The 22,635-nt window shown below is 47.7% G+C and overlaps 1 protein-coding gene across 5 annotated transcripts in view; it reads left to right on the top strand.

Annotated features, from left to right (window-relative positions):
* camsap2a (calmodulin regulated spectrin-associated protein family, member 2a) overlaps positions 1-22,635 on the top strand; it is a 30,186-nt gene that overhangs the window by 5,325 nt on the left and 2,226 nt on the right. Inside the window, exons 2-16 of one of the 5 annotated variants that reach the window (XM_028961727.1) lie at positions 159-415; positions 8,514-8,675; positions 9,372-9,455; positions 12,631-12,663; positions 13,954-14,095; positions 14,511-14,650; positions 17,624-17,714; positions 17,800-17,896; positions 17,975-18,012; positions 18,120-18,189; positions 18,280-20,308; positions 20,725-20,861; positions 21,097-21,317; positions 21,745-21,841; positions 22,510-22,625. In XM_028961727.1, the coding sequence (XP_028817560.1) occupies positions 159-415; positions 8,514-8,675; positions 9,372-9,455; positions 12,631-12,663; positions 13,954-14,095; positions 14,511-14,650; positions 17,624-17,714; positions 17,800-17,896; positions 17,975-18,012; positions 18,120-18,189; positions 18,280-20,308; positions 20,725-20,861; positions 21,097-21,317; positions 21,745-21,841; positions 22,510-22,625 (3,714 nt within the window). The other 4 variants (XM_028961728.1, XM_028961729.1, XM_028961731.1 and 1 more) reach the window with 4 other exon arrangements.

Below are 22,635 nucleotides of genomic sequence, written 5' to 3'. Positions count from 1 at the left end.
TTTAATCATATTTATTAGAAAGAACTGATCAAGAATTTTCATTTGATTAGCTCAGTTTAATCAAAACATGATTCTCACCCTTTGACACCGTATTTAAAATATATAGAATATATTTATATATACCCAGTTACCCAGAATATTCTGTTCTTCATTCACAGACAGTGTCCCAGATGACCTGACCGAGCCCTTCTACACAGACCAGTATGAGCAGGAGCACCTGAAGCCGCCCATAGCCAACCTGCTGCTGTCGGCCGAGCTCTACTGCCGGGCGGGGAACCTTGTTCTGGAGAGAGACGCCGCCAAACCTCTGCTGGGCCACGACGCCGTCATCCAGGCCCTGGCGCAGAAGGCGTATGTCACCGACCAGGAGAGGCTGGTCACCGAGAGGGACCTGCGCAAGAGACCCATCCAGATGGTGGGCCCTGCTTTTCATTTCTCTCACCCTTCCTCTCCGTTCGCGCTTCACGCTGTGCAATTTCACAGCCACAGTCGCTCTGATTAGACCGTTATACATGAGGTCGTCATTAACACACAGACGGCCTTCATTATTAAAAGTCGTTTGTTGCGGTGCCTCGGGGCTTTAGTCGGCCGAGCTGAGAAGCAAGACGTGTCTGGTGTAATAATTTATGCCCGAATATTCAAATTGTGCTGATTTCCGCTACTCCAGCGACAAAGCAAATGTTGCAGTTTCATGTCTTTTCTTAAACGTTTAACTAATACACACTGTAGTGCAGCGTTTCCCGACCCTGGTCCTGGAGTCTTCAGTCCAGGCTTAGGTGGTGCTTGACTGCCTAATAATGAGCGGGGCAGATTGGGAAGATATGCGGGCTGGAGCAAAAACGTCCTGGCAGATGTTCCTCCAGAACCAGGGTTGCAAACAATTGTACCTTAATAACAATTTACCACCATATTAGGACAGGAATAATGGACAAACACGTGCAGTAGCTCTTTAAGCACATAATTGACCCCGCCCCCTCCAGCGGCTGTAATCGCATCTCCGTTACGGAGAGCTGGATGCAGTCTTAAGCGTCTCCGCCGCTGTGCAAGATGAGCTTCTGCTGCCTGAGGGATTACAGGCGGTGACAAACTCTCCGGCAGTCCCGCAACCCCCCTTCTGGCCGACACCCTGAGCCCGTGAGTCGCGGAGGGTCTTCCCTACTCGGCGCAGCAGGCCAACACGCATGCTGTTGGGACTCTGCTCTTTATCTCTTTTGTTGGTTGAGGTTGCGCAGCAGCGGATGCTGATGCTGGGAAATAATTGCCGCTTTTAAGCCCCATGTGGCTCAGATCAAGGTCCCTGATGCAGGCACTCCTACTTTTATCTGTGTTCTTCAAGTGATCGTCACGTGTGATACACAGCAGTGAAATTTGCCCTCTGCATTTAACCCATCACCCTGAGTGAGCAGTGGGCAGCCATGACAGGCGCCCGGGGAGCAGTGTGTGGGGACGGTGCTTTGCTCAGTGGCACCTCAGTGGCACCTTGGCGGATCGGGATTCGAACCGGCAACCTTCTGATTACGGGGCTGCCTCCTTAACCGCTTGGCCACCACTGCCCCCGCTAGGCCACCTCTGCCTGCATTATCCTGCATTATCTAAAAATGTATAACGAACACTCACTCACTCAATCGCTTATTCCTAATCATGGGCGTGGCTGCCAGAGCCCGTCCCGGGACGTCGGGCGCAGGGGCGACTCCAAATTGTCCATGCCGACAGACGATTTCAAGTGGCCAGTTCATTCCTGCTGAGCAGGCACTGTGCTGCGCCGTGGCTTCATGTGAACTCGTACGAATCTGTGACATAGCTAACGCAGTGACCCGGACTTCAGTTCTTCTCTACTCTGCTTCATCACTGATCACTGGCCGTCATTAGAAGTCCATCTTCTTGCGCGCGTGCTTTAATATCCCCATCGAGATTCAGCGGCGAGCCTCCAGAGCGCGCGGAAACCTCCTCGCTTTAACGCGTCCCCAGCCTCCACCCACCTCCCCTCCTCTGCATTCGTTATTTGGTTTGATTTTTTTTTTTTTTTCCTCGCCCGTATGAAGTGGAAATTTTTGTTCAGCGTCAGGCAAGACTTTCCCCGAAGTTGCTCGCGATGCTTTAAAAATAGTTCCCTGTGGAAGAAAGCAGTTCTGTGTGTCCTCAGAAGATCAGGCAGACCTGGCGAGGGAGCGAAGAGCCAGCGAAGAGTCTGCTGAGCCAGTCAAATTTTGGTGAAGCGGCTCTGCATGAATTATCCAGAGGAAACTCTATTTTGGGAGCGGTGGAGCCAGATTGGTTTTCTGTGCTAATGCAAAGGCCACAGGTCCTCACACAATCTCTCCACTTGACTCTGTATTGAAGCACTACATCCTTGATTTTTTTATTATTTATTCTACTTTATTGTATTTTTTCCCCCCACGTACAGTAACGGTGACGCGTTTCCTACCCGCAGCTGCTGCCTGCCCACGTACTCCGTCACACGTTGTACATCACGGTTCCAAGCACCGAGCGCTGTGCCAGACCTAAATATACATGCATTAGTACTTTTTTATTTTTTGGCGCAAAACGTGTGCCTCCCAACAGCAATTTCTTCTTTTTCCCTATAAAGCACTACTTCAGATTAGTGTTACTCTTCTTCTTTCATACTGCTGAAATGTGAGACCAGACCTGTATACTCTCAAGGCATCACTGTGTTGAATGGGGCTTCCCTTTCTGAGCTCATTTGACTGAAGGTAGCTTGTGTGTTAGTCTGGGCCATTTATCATTTTGAACTTGCCATGATTTTATTTCAGTTTTTTTTTGGTCTTTGGTTGGTAAACAAGTCCCTCTGCCCCCTGTCTGCATGAACAGAATACTGGTGTCTTTCTTTCCCTTTGCCATTTGACTCCCCATCCTGGTCTATCTGACAACGTAAGAAGAGAAAAAGTGCCTCCGAGACCGGGCCAAAGAAGATCTCAGGCCTTTACCACAAGTATTGCATTTGTGGGAACCCAGTCTGTGGCTTGGCTGCAGCCGGGCAGCAAAGGTGCTTTCTCCCATGAATAATGCACGTTTGGGCCATGTTGAAGAGCGGAGGTGTTGAATGTGGGCTAAAGGGTTAATCGATGCTTCTGCTCGGTCACTGCGAGGGGGGTGTTTAAGGCACTGATATGGACTGATTGGTGCATCTGAAGGAGGATTTGGATGTGGGCTATTTCATTGGTCTGAACAGGTAATCAATGCAAGATTTCTTTAATATGATTATTTATCTTTTTAACCTAGCTTTGAATACACTATTGGCAACAATCTGAGCTCAAAGGCTCAGATTGAGTGATGTCATGAGCGCAAATGGTCTGACTTTAATCAACAGAGGCAGATAGGAGGCTTTTATCATAAAATATGCATTCATATGTATTAATTGTCAATTAAATCTATAAAATATTTGTCATGCCTTGTTTGCATTTCATCAAAACCCAAAATAATAGAAAAACCATGAAAAATCCATAATGGGCTTGCAGAGTGGCTGAAAAACGGTGTCCGATGGTTGATGTGTTCATCACTTCATGAGCCTGTTCATTTTCTGCCGATTTGAATACGCCTGTTGCCATTACAGTGATAAATCAGCCCAATTAAAGCGAAGCGTCACAAGTTGTTTTGTGCTCCTCGTGCCGCGTGCTATAAATAGGCGAGAGCCTCTGTCAGCACCGCTTCATTGTGGTATTCGGAACATCTCGCTGTGACTAACCTGTCACTGTCATCACCATGGCGACAGTGAGCTCACCCTTCCATTGTTGCTTGGATGAGCTGCCTGTGGCTTTGTGACTCTGCTCATATGTTCTGGCTGATGGAGAAAACGTCCTTAATGACCGATCGAGGCCAGACTCTTCTCCGGTGGAATGAACGTCCCCTCAAGGCCAGAACGGCACAGTCGCTGAGCATTTTCGAACGGCAGCTTTAAAGACCTTCCTCTTTAGAGAATACCTAGACCAACTTGTAACTTTCTTACGTAAGGAAAACTATGACCGAGCGAATAAAAGGTTTTGTATTCGTAGTTGGGGTCCTAGTGAACCCAGCTAATGAAAGCACGTTGTAAGTCGCTCCAGATGAGGGCGTCTGCCAAATGCCACAAATATAAATGATGTTGTTTAGTTATGGTGCGGCACTGTGAATTCGGGCTACAAATGCCAGATGGATGGATGAATGGATGGAATCTGGCACGCAGTGTGATTGGCTGGTGGCTGCGCTCGACTGTGTAAAGTGATCTGATTGGCAGTGCCAAGCTGAACTTGGTGATCTGAGAAGCGTCTCGGAGTAAAGTCACACGAACCATCTTGTGTTGCCGTTTTTTTTGAGGGGAGAGGAAGGAACGCTACGGACCCTTTCTTGTTGTGTTGAGGAAAGTCGTATTTGGCCGTTAAAAACGCAGCCATGATTGTGTAGGCTGGAGCAGGAGACAAAAGTTGATGCATAATTCACCGCCCGACGTGCTGGTTGACCCACTTCCAGACCGGGCGTGTCTGTGTTCCCACACAGACGTGCAGCCGTGTGCTTGTTGCGTTCTCCTACTTTAAATGCTTCTGTCGCTCAGTGCTGGCATATCCGGTCGCATCCTCCGCCTTTCCTCACGCCGCTGCTCATCACTGTGTGTTCGCGCCTGGTCTCCTACATCCCGGGGACAGATCGGGTGGCTTGACGGAGGAGACCGGTCGTGTCCACACTGTGCTGCCAAGAGACATCCAGCAGAGTCACGCCGGCATGGTCGGCACACGCCCACACCCCTCTCCGCAGCGTTGCCACGGTTACCTCCTGCGCAGGCGGGGAGGGGAAGTCAGGCTTTCAGGGAGCAATATGTCTGCTCAGACCTGCTCAGCATCTCGTCCGCACCCAGCGCTTTCGCACGGCACCCATCGAAATTCCTCTGGTCAAGGAGCCCCCTTCTTTTTTTTTTCTTGAATCATCTTGAGATGTTTTATTTCATAGCACCTGTTTATTTCGTAGTCTCCTGGTTTACGGACTAGACTTTTTTTAAACATCTGACCTGAAGGTGAACACCAAAGGTTATTGAATTAATATTGGAATGGCACCACATCGTCGCCATGTTTGTCTGGTCGACAGGAAATTGACACAATACTGTCCAGATTGTTCTCACAGTCATGTCGTTCTGTCTCTGAAATGCCATTTTCTGCACCAGCTGTCTCCACCTTCGGGCAAATAGACATTTATTTACCCAGAGCCCCTTCCGGAATGTTTGGGGCTGGGCAGCATATAAAAAAAAAATGACAGTACTGCAACAAGGTGAACCTTCACCATCGTCGGGGATATTTTATATGACTGCATGAGACCGGTGTTGCCGTAATTTGACCGTTATTGTTAATCGTTTGGCGGAGACACATGATAACATTTCCACGGCTGCATTACCTCTCGTGCAAACAGAGCTATAAATCCGGTCAGGTACAGACCTAGCAGAAAGAGACCATATTGCATAACAGCATGCAGTGTGAGTGTGTGTGTGTGTGTGTGTGTGTGTGCGCGCACTTATATGTGTTCCTCAGTGCCGGCTTGTGTACAAACAAGAATGGACACTCCAACGTTTAATCCAGCACATTATTTTAAATAATAAATAAAGAATTAAAATGTAGTAAATATGATATTACATATCATGTCAAGTTGCATGGGGATGTTAAGGATCCCACATTATTGGATGCTGTTGACTTGGCTGTGCCGAACAGTATGGAATAATATTGCTCAAACGTTAAAGGAAGAGGATTAACGGTAAAATCTGTCAAATAGAGGCAATTTCAGTCGACTCTTCTGCTGCGATGTGAAGGCATCAACATGTTACATAACCTGATGGCTGCAGTTGCGTCTTGGAACAAACGTGCAAGATTGTCGCAGCTCGTCGTCGTGGGAAAATCTGATCCGCGGTGACCGTGCGGTGAAAATAAAATTGCCCGAGTCGGCACTAAAAAGGGGAGTGTGTTTCCATCTCAGAGAACAGACCTGACAGAGACGCTGAGGCCAGTCGTTATTAGTACTGCACCGACGGGCAGATCCGCGATCTGAGATGTTCTCCAACTTGTGCTTTTAGACAGGCCACCAAGATTCAGCACATTACCACTATAGGGACAAAGTGACGAGAAGCCAGATCCAGTCACGTGGCTTCCACGTGGCCTGTAAAACTCCAGATGTTGCTGCTTATGCTATTACATTAGCAGCAATAATGACTTGAACGCTTACCGTGTTTAGGTCTACCGTGAAGTTTGTCACGTCTTGACTTTAGCTAGCCAGGACCTAGACGGTAGCTTGAAAGATAGCTCGCAAGTGTTGAATTTCTACAGAATGGCCTCATTAAGGATGGTTCATCCAGTTCCTGTACTTAAGAACAGGGCTTCTGTGTACCAGATGCATCCGAGCGATGCACCCTGATGTAAACTGTGTTGTGATGGCGGAGGAAACAGGTCAGACGCCGAATATTTTCGGTTTTGCCCCAGTTTGCAAGTGCATCTCACCAGTGGCTTTACTCCTGAGAATGGATGGTGATTTTAGACGTTGCGTTAATGCAGGGGTTTTAAAATGAAATGATGTTTCATCGGCTGTGTGTACACTTGATGTGTTCTGCAGACTTTAGATTCAGATTTTATTTGTCACATGCAGTGAAATGCTTATTGCAATGTCCGACCTTAAAACAGTGCAAGAAAAGAAAACCATATATACAAATCTGTATATAAATCTAGAAATACAGAAGTACATTTGTTGTGGGCAATACACACTCCTATTAACCAGAATACCACAAAGTCACAGGGTCAAACATCACTTGTCAAACTGTCCCTGTAGCTACTGATTTTAAATCGCTCTGGAATAATGCAGGTTTAATTCCTAAAGGCCAGGCTGCTGTTAATCCCTGGTGTGATTTTTACGGCCCTGGAATAGTGTGGAATGAGTTTGTGTGGGGGCAGCTGGAACTTCTGCTAATGTGAGGTGGACCAGGGAGCCCAGGAACAAGAGACGTTATCTTGTCTCTGCACCGCACCGCATTGCCATAGAAATGTTCCTACCACGGGACCTGTTCACCAAACATGACTTATCCATCTCTATCTCGTTCCGTCGTCCCAACTCTCTCCCCCCCAGGACCCCGTTTTTCTAAATGATCTGTGCTATTGCCGTTTGCTGTTTGCCGTAACGATGGTGGACTGGTCGTTAATCATTCCGAGGTTGGTCGTAATTATTGGTGCGTCTGAAGACTAATGCGCTGGTGCCTCCTCACGCGACTGGATGAATTGGGGTCGGTGCGGTGTGTGTTATTAACTGAGCTGTTTGGGTGTGGAGCTGGCAGGACGGAAAGCCTCTTAATTATCCGCTGGGTCGCTCGTTTCTTCCTCGTTGGTCAGACGCTCTTCCGGAGACGGGAATGGGAACAATGAAACCACATCGGGGGTGTGTCACAGACTCATCAGTATTGAATTAAAATCCATTCATTTATTAGCTTGGGCCGTAATACATCATTACTTCTTGCAACATTCTTCATTTTTGTACAGAAGCAAGGTCGATACCAGTCGCTGCCTAAGACGCTGCCTAAGAGAAGGTGTCTTCTCTTTCTGAGGGGGCAGTGGTGGCCTAGCGGTTAAGGAAGCGGCCCCGTAATCAGAAGGTTGCCGGTTCGAATCCCGATCCGCCAAGGTGCCACTGAGGTGCCACTGAGCAAAGCACCGTCCCCACACACTGCTCCCCGGGCGCCTCTCATGGCTGCTCACTGCTCACCAAGGGTGATGGGTTAAATGCAGAGGACAAATTTCACTTTGTGCACTGTGTGCTGTGCTGCTGTGTATCACATGGGACAATCACTTCACTTTATATTATATATTATATTATCTTTGCTATTTTTTTTTTTTTACAACATTTCAAGCAGCTCGGGTCTAGAAATATGGAGTCTGTCGTGGTAGTGTGCACACATTTGCCTTTTTGCAGTTTTATTGACTGCATGTGGTGAAAATGTGGAGCGGCATGTACACATTATCTCACGCACAACTGCGTAAACCAGACGGATTATTTCTGGATTATTTCAATTAGCCTAAGTGGGCTTTCTGTTTGCATCGGCCTTCGTGATTTGACTCAACTTGTGACTGCAGATTTTCCATCTGTAGATTTGTCCTTCTTAATGACATTTTCAGAGCTGGAAGGATTCAGAATGTGAGGAGAATCTGCAGCTCTCCCTCTTTTTTTTTTTTTTTTTTTTTTCTACTCTTGTGCGTTCCTCTCAAGAAAGCCCAGCGTTGTCTGGCGTATGTAGAGGGTCTCCCGCGTTATTGTCAGAAGGTCCCCAAGACCCTCCATTCTTTGTGGAGATGCAGATAATTGGGTCAAGCAACAGGGGACTGACTCAACTGTTTCCACGGCAACTACGGCAGGCTGCGAATGGAGAACTGTGTTGTTCCTTCCTCCCAAAGAAGAAGGGTTCATGACGAAATATTAAGTTGTGCTGCTTGCCATGTCCAGTCCGCCACCCGATTACGATTTGAATGGCCGCGGCATCTTGCTTTATTCCTTGCTTGTTGCAGAGCGCTCACTTGGCGTTGATCGACGCACTGATGACGGCGTACACGGTGGAGACGGTGAGCGTGGAGAAGGTGGTGGCGTCCGTGAAGCAGTACTGCACCGTGTACCCTGACGGTGACGTGCCCTGCGACACGGAGGACGCGATCACCAGCTGGATCAATAAGGTATCCGGAGCTTCGGCGATTAGTTTAACTCTGGCTTCGGAGTGGAGGGAGACTTGCGAAAGAGACCAGAAGTAGAGTTGAACTTTCACCCTTGCTGACCTGTGTACCCTGTTAGCTGCAACGAATCAGAATAGTCCCTACATACCCAATCAGGAGCGGTTAATGTACAAACCCTACAGCCTTCTTGGATGGTTCTGCATCGGTCCATAGATGCTGCATTCTGTACGTGGACGCTGAAGTGTTTTTATTTCCTAAATTCTAGGGCAGTGATTGTCTTTGGTGAATTACTTAATAACTGAGTTATTGCAACGGTGATTTAGTATGGCCTTCGTCTCTCAGTGTGTGTACACACACACACACATAGTCTCACTCGAGATTATATACTGCTGGATTGAAGGCCGGCCAGTGTAATGGGTGAACAGAGTAAGAGGCCACCCCAGGGAATCTGTAGCTTCTGGTCGTAAGACCTTACAAAGAGGATTTCCTGGGGATTTTCCTCCCTTTAGCCTTATTTAAAATATCTTTTTTTCTTTGCAGCAGATTTTCTTTATCTGTTAATAGGTGAACTCCATTGATTTGGGTCACATGATGAAATGGGATCTTCTAAATTGAAAAATCCCTTTGATTCAGGCTTGTGAGGTAATAATGGGCGCTTGTGATGGATGGTGTCATGTGCTATTGCGTCTCTCCGTCAAGGTGAACGAATATTTGAAGGACATCATCACGCAGGAGCAGAGAAGGAGAGAGAAGCAGAGCGCTGAGCCTTCAGAGGGTCCGAAGGTAAGGAACCATTGTACAGAACCTAGAACGTTGCCAGTTGTAATAGATTCATAGTTTATTTAAATGATTCAAATTAAAATATAAATTAATAAATGTTGAAATGGTATATATTCTAAAACGTGACCTCATTGCAGATATTTTTTTGTGGGGTTTCATCAGGATCTTTAAAAGTCTGTTCACACACGGTTCCCTGTAGTCATGACCGTTTTGAACGGTGCATTGACTTCATTTACGTTGAAAGTGCATTTATCCTTGTGCGTCAGCTGCCATGACAGCGTGTAGTTTTTAAAATTTTATTATTTAATGAAAGCTTAATATGCAGTTCTGAAATCAGAAGTCAGCGTTCCAGGTGCAGGCTCAGCATGAGTTGCAGTTGTGCCGGGGCTGGTAATGAGTTGTGACACGTTGTTGTTTCGGTGGCCTGGCGATGAGTCACGGCGCCTCGGGCACCTTTCTAATAGATACTCTGGTCGAGGTGTTTTTTTCTGTTTTTCTTTTCTTTACCCTGACACTGCATTCTTTGCGCAGAGTGACACCATTTTTTTTTTTTGTTTGTTTTTTTGACGTGGAACCATGGCCACCCAGCAATCCCCTCTCCCGATCCTATTATTCCCAAGTCCTCCCAGAACATCCCTGCCCCATCTGGCCCACTCAAGGCCAGCACAGCAGCCGATAGAAGGCGAGAGAGAGAGAGAGCAGGAACGTCCTCTCCTGAGAGCTGTATGTCTTTTGCGTGCACGCACACACACACAGACGCCCTGCCCTGTGGTATTGTGTGTGACATTAATGTGAGGCGTCAGTGTGCAGAGCAGGCTGAGCCCCATCTCTCTCTCTCTGCACCAGGCTGGTTCAGATCTGATGGACTCCCTCACTCCTGCTGTAAATCAAATCTCGCTGAACCACTGCTTTACTACAGTTGCAGAATCTGCAGCAGCAGCAAAAACCAAAAAAGCAGTTGGCCTTAATCTTCGCCCTCTCCTCCTGACCTGGGCTTTACTGTCTAGCTCATGATTACTGCGGTGCGTTTATCACACAGTCCTGTCTGATCCTGGATCAGCGCATCCACTCTAGATCGGTGACACAACCTCGTAATTACTTTTACTAACACGAGGATATGAATCAAACACCCTGCTGGTTGGAAGTAACTTCTGTTCGTTTCATTAACCCTTTTGAACTGAGACTTAGCAGGGAAAGTTGTCTGGAGCTGTTTTATGGAAACTTCCTGGCTTAAATCTTTAATCGGCACGGGAAGAGTAAAAGATTTGTACCGTCTTGCAATATCTCGTTTTATCTTATCCCTGGTTGGGAGACTATAAATACGCAATGCGTCACGTAAAACCAACAAAATAGCAGCTGCTGTGAAAAAGTGAAAGTGACTGTCACAGCACAGCACACGGTGCACATAAGGAAATGGGTCCTCTGCACCCATGGAGCAGTGTGTGTGGTTTGCTCTGTGGCTCATTGACTGTTCGGGATTCAAGCTGGCAAGTTTCTGGAATATTGTCCATTATTATCTAGCAGGGACGACATGGATGGATGGATGGCTGGGCGGAGGGATTGATGGGATGCAGAGGCTGCAAAATGACTTGAGTCTGACCTGAGCTCAGGAACTGGCTGCCCCCAAATGTGACAGCCTTTATGACATTTTTTTTCTCTTGATCCTTTTTGATCTGTACTCTCCGTGGACAGATGTGCTACGGTCATCAGAACCACGATTCACTCAGAGCGACTGACTGGCTCTGTTTTCCAGCTCTGCTGAGCAGCGGAGGGGAAAAGATGGAACGGAAAAGGCAGAAATTTGTAGGAGCGTGGCCCCAAGATCAAGAAGATAATTGGTGGGCCCAGGGACATGACTCAACAAACATGGAGGACATCGCTGTGACATGCCCGTCCCATGTCGCCGTCTGCCATAATGGCTCGGGGCTCCTTGTAGCGAGAGCACCAATTTGTGCTGCAACAGAGACACTCTGCATTCTGGGTAATGTCTCTCTGACAATGATGCTAAGTAGGCCCCATTATCCATCTCTTCCTCCGTTGCTGTTGGTACGATGTTGAGGGTCGTTTGCATCTCTGCGGGCTTCCAACACAACCTGCGGCCCACCTGATCCCATTGTGGAGAATTTTGTCTGAAGCCGCAGTGGAAGCCTCAAAGGATTTGGCCGTTTTTAGTGCCAGCCGCGATTAGAGGATGAATTGGGAGTCCTTGTCACTGGATGTAATTTAAGGAGATGGAGAATTCCGGCCGATTTGGGTCAAGAGCCGCTCTCAGGAGTTTTATTCCCAAACGCTCCTCTGGAATTTCTGCAGCTCGGTCTGTCAAGCTGAAGCAACAAAGGGCCTTCTTTTTCTTCTGGTCGTAAAGTCTCCTGGTTTCCACTTATTCTTTTATGTAGGCGGTCACCAGGGTTGCCAGATCATGTAAGACAGACTAGCAACCTGGTCTGTGCAAATAAGTGCCTAGGCTTTTCAAAAGAAACCCATATGAAAGCACCACGTGTGTGTGTGTGTGTGTGTGTGTGTGTGTGTTTCTGAATAAATAGATCAGTTGTATTATATAAGCTTATCTTTTTTTTCTAATACAGTATATAAAAGAAACTGGAATGCAGATAATAATAATTTAAAAAATCATAATAATAAATTTTTTGAAAATGATCAAATAATATTTTTACATTTATAATTGATCATACAACAATTCTTATGAGCAGACCTAGCAACACTGTCAAGTGGTTCATTAATGATGCTATAATACTATAAAAAAATCTAAAATGAATTTGATGATGCTTTATTTGAAAGTGCGATCACTGTTATTAATATAATCCCTGTTTCATGTTTCATAATTCAATCCGTTTTTTTGTCTTTATTTGACTGTAAATGATGCCATGTTTGTTTGTAATCCCAGTCTCTCTACACCATCACGGTCAGCCTCTGTGTTCGCGAAAAAAAAACCCAAAAAACGTGGCGGCTTCACCCCTCTAGAGAGGGGCGCTGCTGCCGTTGTCATGTTACGATAAAGGCTCTTATTGTTCACTTGACATCAAAGGAAAACTGATCACAGCAGCTCCCATCCACATCTTTCTCAGGTGGGACACGCCTTCAGTTCCTAACTGTTACTAACTTCTGACTCGCACCGGTGTCTTTGTTTTGTCTGTTTGTTTGTTTGTTGGACCTGCTGAAGTCTCCAACCAAATGGTATTGGAAACTGGTTCCTGTAAGTTTGTTGCCTGAGTGTTTTGTGTCCCCCTCCACTCCCCGTTCATGCATTTGTCTGTTATCAGCTGTGGTTACGTGGAGAGATTTTAGCTAATTCTAACTGGTATTTTTTAGGGGTGGGCGATATGGCAAAAATATTATACCAAAAATATTACATCAAATCACAATTTTGATTTCACGTCAATTCTTACATTGATTTGAAACTATAGATATTTTCCTTTGTAAAAAGGAACTTTTCTGAACACAATTTAATCATGCTTATTTAAAGGTTTGTTTTTTAAAGCTGTGTTAATGTTACTTCAGAACAAAATACCACCAAGAACAAGTCAGTTTCAAGCAATACATAAGACTTGGTAAATAATAAAAATAGCTCCTCTGAATAACTAATGCAATTCCTAAACCATTACTGAATTATTCCAGAATTCTATTACTGAATCATACCTGACTTGACAGTGAAATGTGTCCTCTGCTTTTAACCATCACCCTTGGTGAGCAGTGGGCAGCCATGACACCTCAGTGGAACCTTGGCGGATCGGGATTCGAACCTTCTGATTACGGGGCCGCTTCCTCAACCACTAGGCCACTACTGCCCCTTAAAGTATATATATGTGCAATACTGTGGCAGTACTTTTGAGCAAGTTTTACTATCACGTTGAGAACCAGAGCGGCCAGGGGTAAGGGCGAGGTCGGCGTCTCGTGTGGCAGAACTGTCGCTCTTCGACCCCGCTGTGACCCCGTGACCTCGCAGCGCATGACTGGGGTTGGTTGAGCATTGTTTCTATTAAGCAGACTAGCAAATAGAGGAATAAAATGTAAAAAGCGCATACAACTGCAGTTGATAGATAGAATGTAGTCTATATAGACAATATTACGACCTCTCTGCTTCGGCAGATCCTCAACACATAGATCTTCTTCACGATCTTATATCGTCGTATCGCCCACCACTGTTTACAAAAAATTTGAAGCTGGTTTCAGGGCCATTAAATGTTCAATGTAGGTGCCAGAATCAGAATGATCAGAACAAGAATATTCGGAAAGAATATCATATCTCTGTCCACGTATCCATGGCCATCAGAGCAGCCGGCCTCCTCTCCAACTGAAATGGAGATTTTTAATCATTAAAACGGTGCTCAATTTAGCCCCCCCACAAAATCCATAGCACTTCCCGGGAGTTGCATATTGTCACATTTCCATCAAATGTAGCTCTAGCCCTCACTGGTATGTGCCTGTGTGTGAGTTTCTGATTAAAGTGCGAGGGAATGAAGACATTTGGTTTATTGCATCACAGGCGAGGTACAGGAAGGAGCAGGCTCTGCCCAAAATGGAGCCGTGGATCCCCCCGGTGGACAACCTCCTGAAGGACTGTACGGACGGCTGCGCCCTGGCCGCGCTGCTGCACTTCTACTGCCCCGACATCGTCAGGCTGGAAGGTGCGTTGTCAGCAGTCATGTGCCTCCAGGTATTTCCTTTCGCAGAATGTCACCTTGTAGCTCTTTGTCTTCCTGTGCATCGTTTCACTTCTTTCTGTTTTTAGTAGACACACCGAGGTGAGTCTAGATAATCTCGTCTGGCGACCTGGCTCTTTGACGTGTCTTTCGTCTCTAAATGGCCCCTAATTCACTCAGGCCAAATCAAATTAGTCAAATGATCAAGGGGGAGAGGAGAGGCTTGATAAGCAGGACACAATGGGCAGCTATTAAAAGCCTACAGAGCAAATGAGATTGGCTCATTGTATCTCCCCATTTAACCTATGGATGGCCTGCTGGAGGCTGGAGGCTGGGTTAAAAGTCCCTGGTGTGAACCCCATTAATCCAGCCAGGACCCGTTTGGTTCTGCCGTCCCCAGACATCTGGCTGAAGGAGACCATGTCTCTGGCGGACAGCCTGAGCAATCTGCAGGTGGTGCAGGACTTCTGCCGGGAGAACCTGAACCGCTGCTGCCACTTCACACTGGAGGACATGCTGTACGCCCCCTCATCCATCAAGGTAGGCCCACGGTGTCGCACAGTCCCGCAAAAATTCATACTAGAACTTAGCGCAGTGACTCAGGACACTGTTGCTTGCAGAGCCGGACGCTGGTATATTGGTCGGACGCGTCCTGCAGAAATAAGGCGCGGCACGATTGTTTGCTTGGCTTTTTGTGCTTTGCCATTGGTCTTTAGCACCACATAGTATAAATTGTGTGAAGATGTGGGTGGGAACCACCATATGGGTGGCACCTTTTTTTTCTTCTTCTTCCCTAAATTAACCAATTTAAGGCAAAAACAGAGCAACAATCATGTGTGATTGTGTCACTGTAGGTGATTTGTTCAGGGCGCATTTCAAGCACAGCCACAGTCCACACCACTTTCTGCCCAGTCTGGCTGGAGTTACATATTTACAGTTACAGCATGTGGCAGCCGCTCTTATCCAGAGCGACTTATATAAGTTCTTTAAGAGGTCTGCCAATGAAAGTCCCTCTTTTCACTTGGTTTACTAGGACCCAAGCTGCATATCCTAGCTCAGTGTTATAACTCATTAACCTGCTATGTATGTATTCCAATTGATCAGTTGCAATATTGTGATCATAGTATAACCTTTTTGGGGGCAAATTTACAGTTAAAAGAAGTATATTGTTGTTGATTATGCCCTCATAAATGCCATCAGGACAACAACATATCTTACAGCCCTCCATTCTACAGTGGCTTTAGTGTTCCTTTGCTAGAACGTTAGACTTAAAGAGATAATGTTATCCTGTTTTTGATCTATAAGTGTTCTGTATTGGAACTTCGTACAGTGATTGTGAGTACGACCTTGTCTTTTGGCCAGTAAGAAATTAATGGCCGGTGAATTACGCAAGCTCAGCTCGTCGATGCTGTAATGCGCAGCCGATGCGAAATAATGCTCCAGTTTTATCTTGGCGCCCGACGCACCCTGCTATAATTACCCCCCCCCCCCCCCCCCCCCCCCCCCCCCCCCCGTAACTTTGTCCACTGGAACTATGTCTGCTCTCCTGAGGAAGGCTGCCGGTTCGCCCCTAATCCACAGTAAACATGGCAGGAGGAGGTTCCTGCGGTGCCTGTGGGCTGCGGGACGCCCGGAAATAGGACCTGGCCCTTGGGCATGGATGCTGCCGTGTGGGCAGAGTTCACGAGCAGGGCATGCATGCACTTGTACCAGCTCGAGCAAGTCACTTCAACATGGACCCGCGAGCTGGACGCTGGTTTTCAATGCTTCCGGTGTTCTCTGGTAATTTAATGCAAATTGATTTTGTTTGTCACGAAAAGCCTTCACACATGCCTCATGGGTAGAATTCACAAATTTTTTTTCTTGCTAAAATAACACACTAATCAGTGTGACTTCAATCTATTGAGTTTAGTTTATTTCTATCCTTTTTACTCTATCCTTTTTTTTTTACTCATTATTTACTCATAATACATCAAACCGTCACGAGAAATTGCATCATAAATGCACCGTTTCCCCATTTCATATTTCACTTAGATTGCTCAGTGGTATTCATGGCTACAGGGAGCCTGGTGAAATAGAAGGACTTGGACCTTGAGGACTGTGGTTCGATTAGCTAATAAGAAAGGGCGGGGGTGTTTGCCATTTCTTATGTTAAAGCTCTATCATCAGCTAAGGCTGAAAGGAGGTCTGGTCATGTGACTTTACCCTTGACCCAGTTTCCTGTGATCTGGTGGCACCCTGGTGCCCATCAATTTAATGGCTTTCGTTACCCAGACACGGCCAAGTGGAGTGGTACTCAGCGGGTTTCATGCCCACTGGAACTGTATGTGTGTACATACATATGCAGGGCGTGCCAGGTGCAGCATCTGATCCACATCCTTTAAAAGCAGGATTATTACCTCTGGGATTTACCAGCCGTAGGGAATTTAAACGTGCGTTCCTGCAGGCCACCCAGGCGAGGGGCTTACAATATTTCCATTCGAAGGGACAATAGAGCCAGCTTCATCTTTGTCTCCTCCCCACGCGCAAAACCCGCCCCCCATTCTCTGCTGTCTGACACCTTTTATCGCCGCCAGAGTCGCCACTTCATCACATCGCGGTGCATCCATAAACATCGCAGCGCGTTGGAGCTGATTTTAATATCCTCACTGTCTTCAGTGGAGGCTTTTTTTGTCTTTGCTGAATCCCAGAAGGTTCTATCACAAGTAAAGCTTTTGGAGGAATGGCAGTGGCATTTGAGGTGGGATCTTCTGAAATCCCTGAAAACACTATAGAAGAGGTTCTTCTTGTGTGTGTGTGTGTGTGGGGTGGAGCTCTGGGAATGGCTTCACACCTCAGGTGTGGTAAGTCAGGGGACTGACAGATGGGGGAGACGGCTGATCTGTACAGGAGCCCCTTCTGGCTCGCTCTTTCCAGGGATTTCCGCACAGGGGTAAGCAGGTCCCGTCATGATGATGATTCGTTCTCCTGTCCTGTTAAGATGTAGGTCTGTTGTCTTGTCATTGAAATGCAGACTCTCCTTAGCTTTGTTTATAAGCCAGTCATCAGATTGTGGAAATATTTGTAGGCAGTGGGTCGGCATCCTCTGTTTTTAGGAATGTAGTTTGCTAAGTTTAAGAGTTTTGCCATTCACTGTGTTGCATGAGGATTCACTCTGTTGCTATTGCTGTATATAATAGACAGCCATAGTCCATCATTTTTGCATTGTTAAAGGCATTTCACTGGTTTTCACCAAGTATTCACCATTAAGATTTATTATTACTATAAATTGTATATGGTTTAACCTCTCTTCCCCGATTTATTTGTAAATTACGACGGCTCCAATGCTATACCAGCGTCCAAAATGGGTTGTTCTGAATTATCACCAGGTTAGAGCAGTTGCGTCCTGTAGGTTGCAGGGACATCTTGTGGACATTTAGATGCATGACAGTGGGTGACAGTGCAGTTCCTGAAGGAGAGGTTTGGTGATCAGTTGCACAGTATTCTGTACTGAAATCTGCTTTTCTTTTCCAGAACAACTACCTTGTGTTTATGGCCGAGCTCTTCTGGTGGTTCGAAGTGGTGAAGCCATCCTTCGTTCAGCCGCGGGTCTTGGACGTTGATGGTAATGAAATCATTTCTGAAAAGACGGCCCCCTTAAAACGGCTCACCATAAAAAAAATCTCACCTGACATTTCTGTGGTCCTCAGATTTGGCCCCATCATTGAGGAAGTTGCCCTCTGTGCCGATCTCCAATGCTACTAAGAGAAGCTTCATGGAGAAACCACCCAGTCCAGAGAGGCCCAGGTAGTTGTTTACTTGTAGCGTAGGAATTAAATATGTTCAGACTCAATGTTAAATTCTACATTGTAATTTCATTCGCAGTTTGCCTCTCAGGCCACAGCCACAGGCCAAAAAATCAGGTATTAATTGAAGTATTTTATTCTCAATGATTATCATTCGAGATGTAGTCTCAATCTGGCACATTGGCATGCATACCATCAAACATCTTGTTGATTTTAAATCCTAGGTGAGATAAAGCGCTCAACCTCAATGTCGTTTGTGGACGGATACCTTGGTACCTGGCCCAAGGAGAAAAGGTAAAAAAAATTAAAGAAATTTAACCAAAAGCACATATCATGAGGTTCGAGCTTTGGCTGCTGCATGTCATGAAATGTATCTGTGCTTAGGTCCTGTGCTCAAGGAGTCTCATTCGACATCCCGTTTGATAAAGAAGGGCCCTGCCAGGCGCCCACTGCACCCAGCCGGGGCATGACCAGGTCTGCCAGCACTGAAGGGTTGGGCTTCAAGGTGCACCACGCCAACCGGGGCATGAAGAGAAACCTGTCCTTCCAGCCCGTCAACGGGCAAACCGTGAGCATTGAGGAGGAGGGCTGCCCCGACAGCCTGGCTGGTGCTGGACCCGACAGGGGGCCGAGGGGCTCCCATCCCAGGATTCCACTGGGCGCGTCTAATGGGCTGTCGTCCGAATGCCATAGCAACACCACCACTGCCCCGAGCATTGAAGAGGCTCTAGATATCATCCACAACTCTCAGAAAAAGCAGCAGAATGTCCAGGTAGAAGGAACGACACAAGGTTTTTTCCTCCACCTCCAGAACAGGAGTGGCCTAGAATCCAAGCCACTGGTAGAGGAGGCCGAAGTGGACTCTTGGTCGTTCAAGGGTGGGGCTAGTACGGACACGACAGAAGTGGATACCGGGATTCAGGTGCGGACGGAGGACATCCAGGAAACACTGGACGAGGACTCCTCTTTGAAGGACTACACTGTAAGTATGGATCTGGACACGGACCAGGACTACGAGGCGAGGGCGTGCAGGAGCCAGGACACAGTTAGTCCCTCCCTCAGCAATGTCAGTGGAAAATCTCCTGGCAGCGGCAGCACGCCCTCGTCCTACACCCCCGGCGTGAAGATGACCAGCTTTGCTGAGCAGAAATTCAGGAAAATCAGCAGCGGGTCCACCGGCGCCTCCACAAAAACTACAGCCGATGGTACGGAATTCAGTGCTCCTCACTCTGTGTCGTGGGCTACTACACCCGAAGAGACCTCTGCACCCAAAGATCCGGCGCAGGCCATCGCAGCAGAGATGGTCCAGCTTCGGATGAGGCTGGAGGAGAAGAGGAAAGCCATCGAAGCTCAGAAGAAGAAAGTGGAGGCCGCGTTCACCCGACACCGGCAGAAGATGGGCAGGTCGGCTTTCCTTACCGTGGTAAAGCGTAAAGATGGCGCTCCGTCCCCAGTTCAGGAGGAAACCCCAGGCCACGCTCTCCAGGCCGGACAGACCCTAGGCGTGGAGCAGGGCCAGGGCCAGCACGTGAAGTCCCCGGGCGGGGACGAGGGCACCGCCGAGGTCGATTTAGCGGAGTACACGCACTCAATCGAGAAGCTCAACGCCTCGCTCAACTTCCTCCAGACGGAGATGCAGCGTCTGGCCCAGCAGCAGGACGTCATAATGCAGATGCGGGAGCAGCAGCAGACCTGGGTCGTCTCCCCCCCGCAGCAGAAACCGCTCCGGGGTGCCGGCGGAACCGCCCGTTCCTCCGGCTCCCCCTCTCCCGCCGACTCGCCCCGGTCCGCCCACCGCTCGCCAACCAACATCAAAAGGAAGTCGGCCTCCTTCCACTCCAAGACCCCCAGGGCCCCCAGACCCAACGAGCTGAAGATCACCCCCTTCAACCGGGTTCTCACCGCGCCGCAGTCGGTGGACAGCTTGCCCCGCCTGCGCAGGTTCTCCCCCAGCCAGTCCCAGGACAGCTGCATGGTCTACATGGGCGAAAAGCGCAAGAAGCCCTCAGGCAAGGGCAGCGCTTCAGACGGTGAACTGCTGTCCCCTGCCTCTCCCACCAAGGACACCCACCGGATACCAAGTGCAACGATTGTCACAGAAGCCGGAAACGGGCCGGGGACGGAAGACCAGGACACAGCAGGGGTGCAGAGGAGGCCGGGCGAGGAGATTACGCCCCCGGTGGAGGCGACCGTGTCTGAGGTGTTGAGCCAGGCCATCATGGAGACGTTTATAGTCACTCCCACCGAAGCCCCCGCAGAGTTCAACATCCAGGGCAACAAGAACCTGATCGAGGTGCCGCTCTCTGTGCTGAAGCCGTTGGATGGGCACGTCCTGGAGGATGCCGGAGATAAGGAGGGTGCGGCTGAAGGCCTCGACGACGAACAGAAGGCGTGCTGTGGCTTTTTCTTCAAGGTAACAGAACATGGGTTCCTCCGGTTCCTCTTAATCAGAGGTAGCACTTGTGGTACTCCAGGTTAACTGCAGGATAGGTGGCTGTAAGTAAGCGTCTGTGTCCCTGTTTGTGAATTTTGGGGTATTTCTTGGGAAGGAAACTGTAATTATCCTTTGCAAATGATAAATTGTCCCATAAAAGAGGCCAGATGGGGGACCAACTGCTGTTTCTCTGCAGAGTAAAGAGACAGAGTTATGATCTAGGTCAAAAAAGAAACTGGGACAAGTAAATAATTTAGATGGGTAGCACATGTGGGTTTGTTGAGACGTCTCTGCTCATGATTATTTCACGACAGACGTTACTTCTTTAGATATTCTGCAAATGTGTCCATATATTTTATAGCGCTTTGCCGTTGGGGTTTGTTCATTCTATTTAGGATGACATGAAGGAGGAGAAATGCATGGCGGTCAAGAGGGCAGCGCTGCTGGAGAAGAGGATGAGGCGGGAGCGGGAGAGCCAGCACAGGAAGCAGCACCTGGAGGCCGAGCTGGAGCAGAAGAAAGAGGAAGCCAGGTAATGGCCCGGCCAGGTCTGTCCTTCCCGCAGACGTCATGCATCGACTTGCTTTGTTTGCTCGGCTCAGAATAGGTATCATCTCCTTTTTGCGGTGCAGCCGAACCGCAGTCTTCCTTCCCAAAGTCAATACGGAATATTTCATTACCGGGTTTGTGTGTCGGACTGCCGAGTGGATAAGTGTGAGATAATGTGGTTGTAAATAGTGAATAGTGAGGGTCTTCCTGTGCCGTAGGCTAAAGGCGGAGGAGGAGAGGCTGAAGAAGGAGGAGGAGAAAGCCCGTCGGGAGTTCATCAAGCAGGAGTACCTGCGCAGGAAACAGCTCAAGCTCATGGAGGACATGGACACAGTCATCAAGCCCCGGGCGACCAGCACCAAGCAAAGGAAGCCCCGGCCCAAGTCCATTCACCGGGACATCCTAGAGTCCCCAAAAACCCCAATCAGGGCCGCAGCAGGTAACCTTGGATATGGAGGGTAAAGGTCGCCAACGGGCCTGATCTCTGTCCCTGAACGCTAGTTCCCCTGGCGTCAGCTCTGCTTCGCTTTGTTTCCCCCTGCAACGCTCCTGGCTTATTCCTACTTCCCATCTCTGTCTTGACCTGACCTTGGGTCAGTGCCACCAGATTGAAGGTCAAAAACCTAATACAAAACCTAATACAAAAACCCAATACTGACCCAAATGTGATTAAATTTGGTTTTCGTTTTTCAGATGGAGTAGACTATTTGTAGATTATTATGATTATGATTAGTACACTAGCCCACAGGGGACGTGGTCTGCTACTAAGCGTGTCTGCAGGTGTAAGCAGACTGCAGGGTACAGGCTCGTGGTGTGTGTCGGTGTAACTTGACATTTCGACGGCCCATTTTGTGTCCCGAATCCAGGTTCACGACCTTGTGTGTTTTCAGTCTCCAGCCTGTCTCTGGCATCACTCAACCTGGGGGACAAGGACAGTGTGCAGTCTGACAAACGAACACCCAGGTGAGACTATTTGTAAAAATGGAAAAAAAAAAAAAAAAAAGTATTTGTTACCATCAGTGATACAGTATTTTGTGCATTTAGTTCATTATTAACCCTATTTTTTGCCAGTTCCAGGTAGTTGATAATATTAGTGTTAAATAGTATTATTAAACAAAAATAATTTGGTCTTCTGTACATTATTCTGTCATCTTCTGTCCCTGGAAACGCTGTCCTCTTCTGTCTCTTCTGGAAATACCAGAAGTCATAGTTTAACATCCAGCAGTCTGTACTTCTTTCTGAGTTCCCCCAAAGTGAGAAAATCAAGGTTGGTCTCACTGCCAAAGATGGCCATTCCCCACATCTTTGACTATAGAACATATTTTTGCTCCTTTTTGCTCCTCCATGCTCTTCCTGAGTTGAAGACATTAAAATTTATATTGATTTAAAGCGACAACTGGCATGAGTTGAGCATATCCCAGGTCATATCACTGCTTTTTCACTTTCCTGGGTGTAGATCCTCTCACGCTATACAGGCTTTATCACCAACCCCCATCTGCAGACACTTCACTGACCCACAAGTCACTGCCTCCTACTGCATGGCACTCAAATATCATAATTCCTTACTTAGACTGTTACAAGAAATCATCAGAAATTGCCTCATTTTTTTTTCTCTTTTTTGAATGGCCTAGGCCCGACTCTGCCGATGGTTTCCTGTCTCCATCGCGTTCAGGAAGCCGCAACGGCGAGAAAGACTGGGAGAATGGGTCCACCACCTCCTCCGTAGCCTCCAACACAGAGTACACTGGTGAGAGCTC

Source organism: Denticeps clupeoides, chromosome 19 (genome assembly GCF_900700375.1).
Source record: "Denticeps clupeoides chromosome 19, fDenClu1.1, whole genome shotgun sequence".
Taxonomy (NCBI): domain Eukaryota; kingdom Metazoa; phylum Chordata; class Actinopteri; order Clupeiformes; family Denticipitidae; genus Denticeps; species Denticeps clupeoides.
The sequence above is the reverse complement of the archived record's forward strand: the minus strand, read 5'-3'. Positions and strand labels throughout refer to the sequence as shown.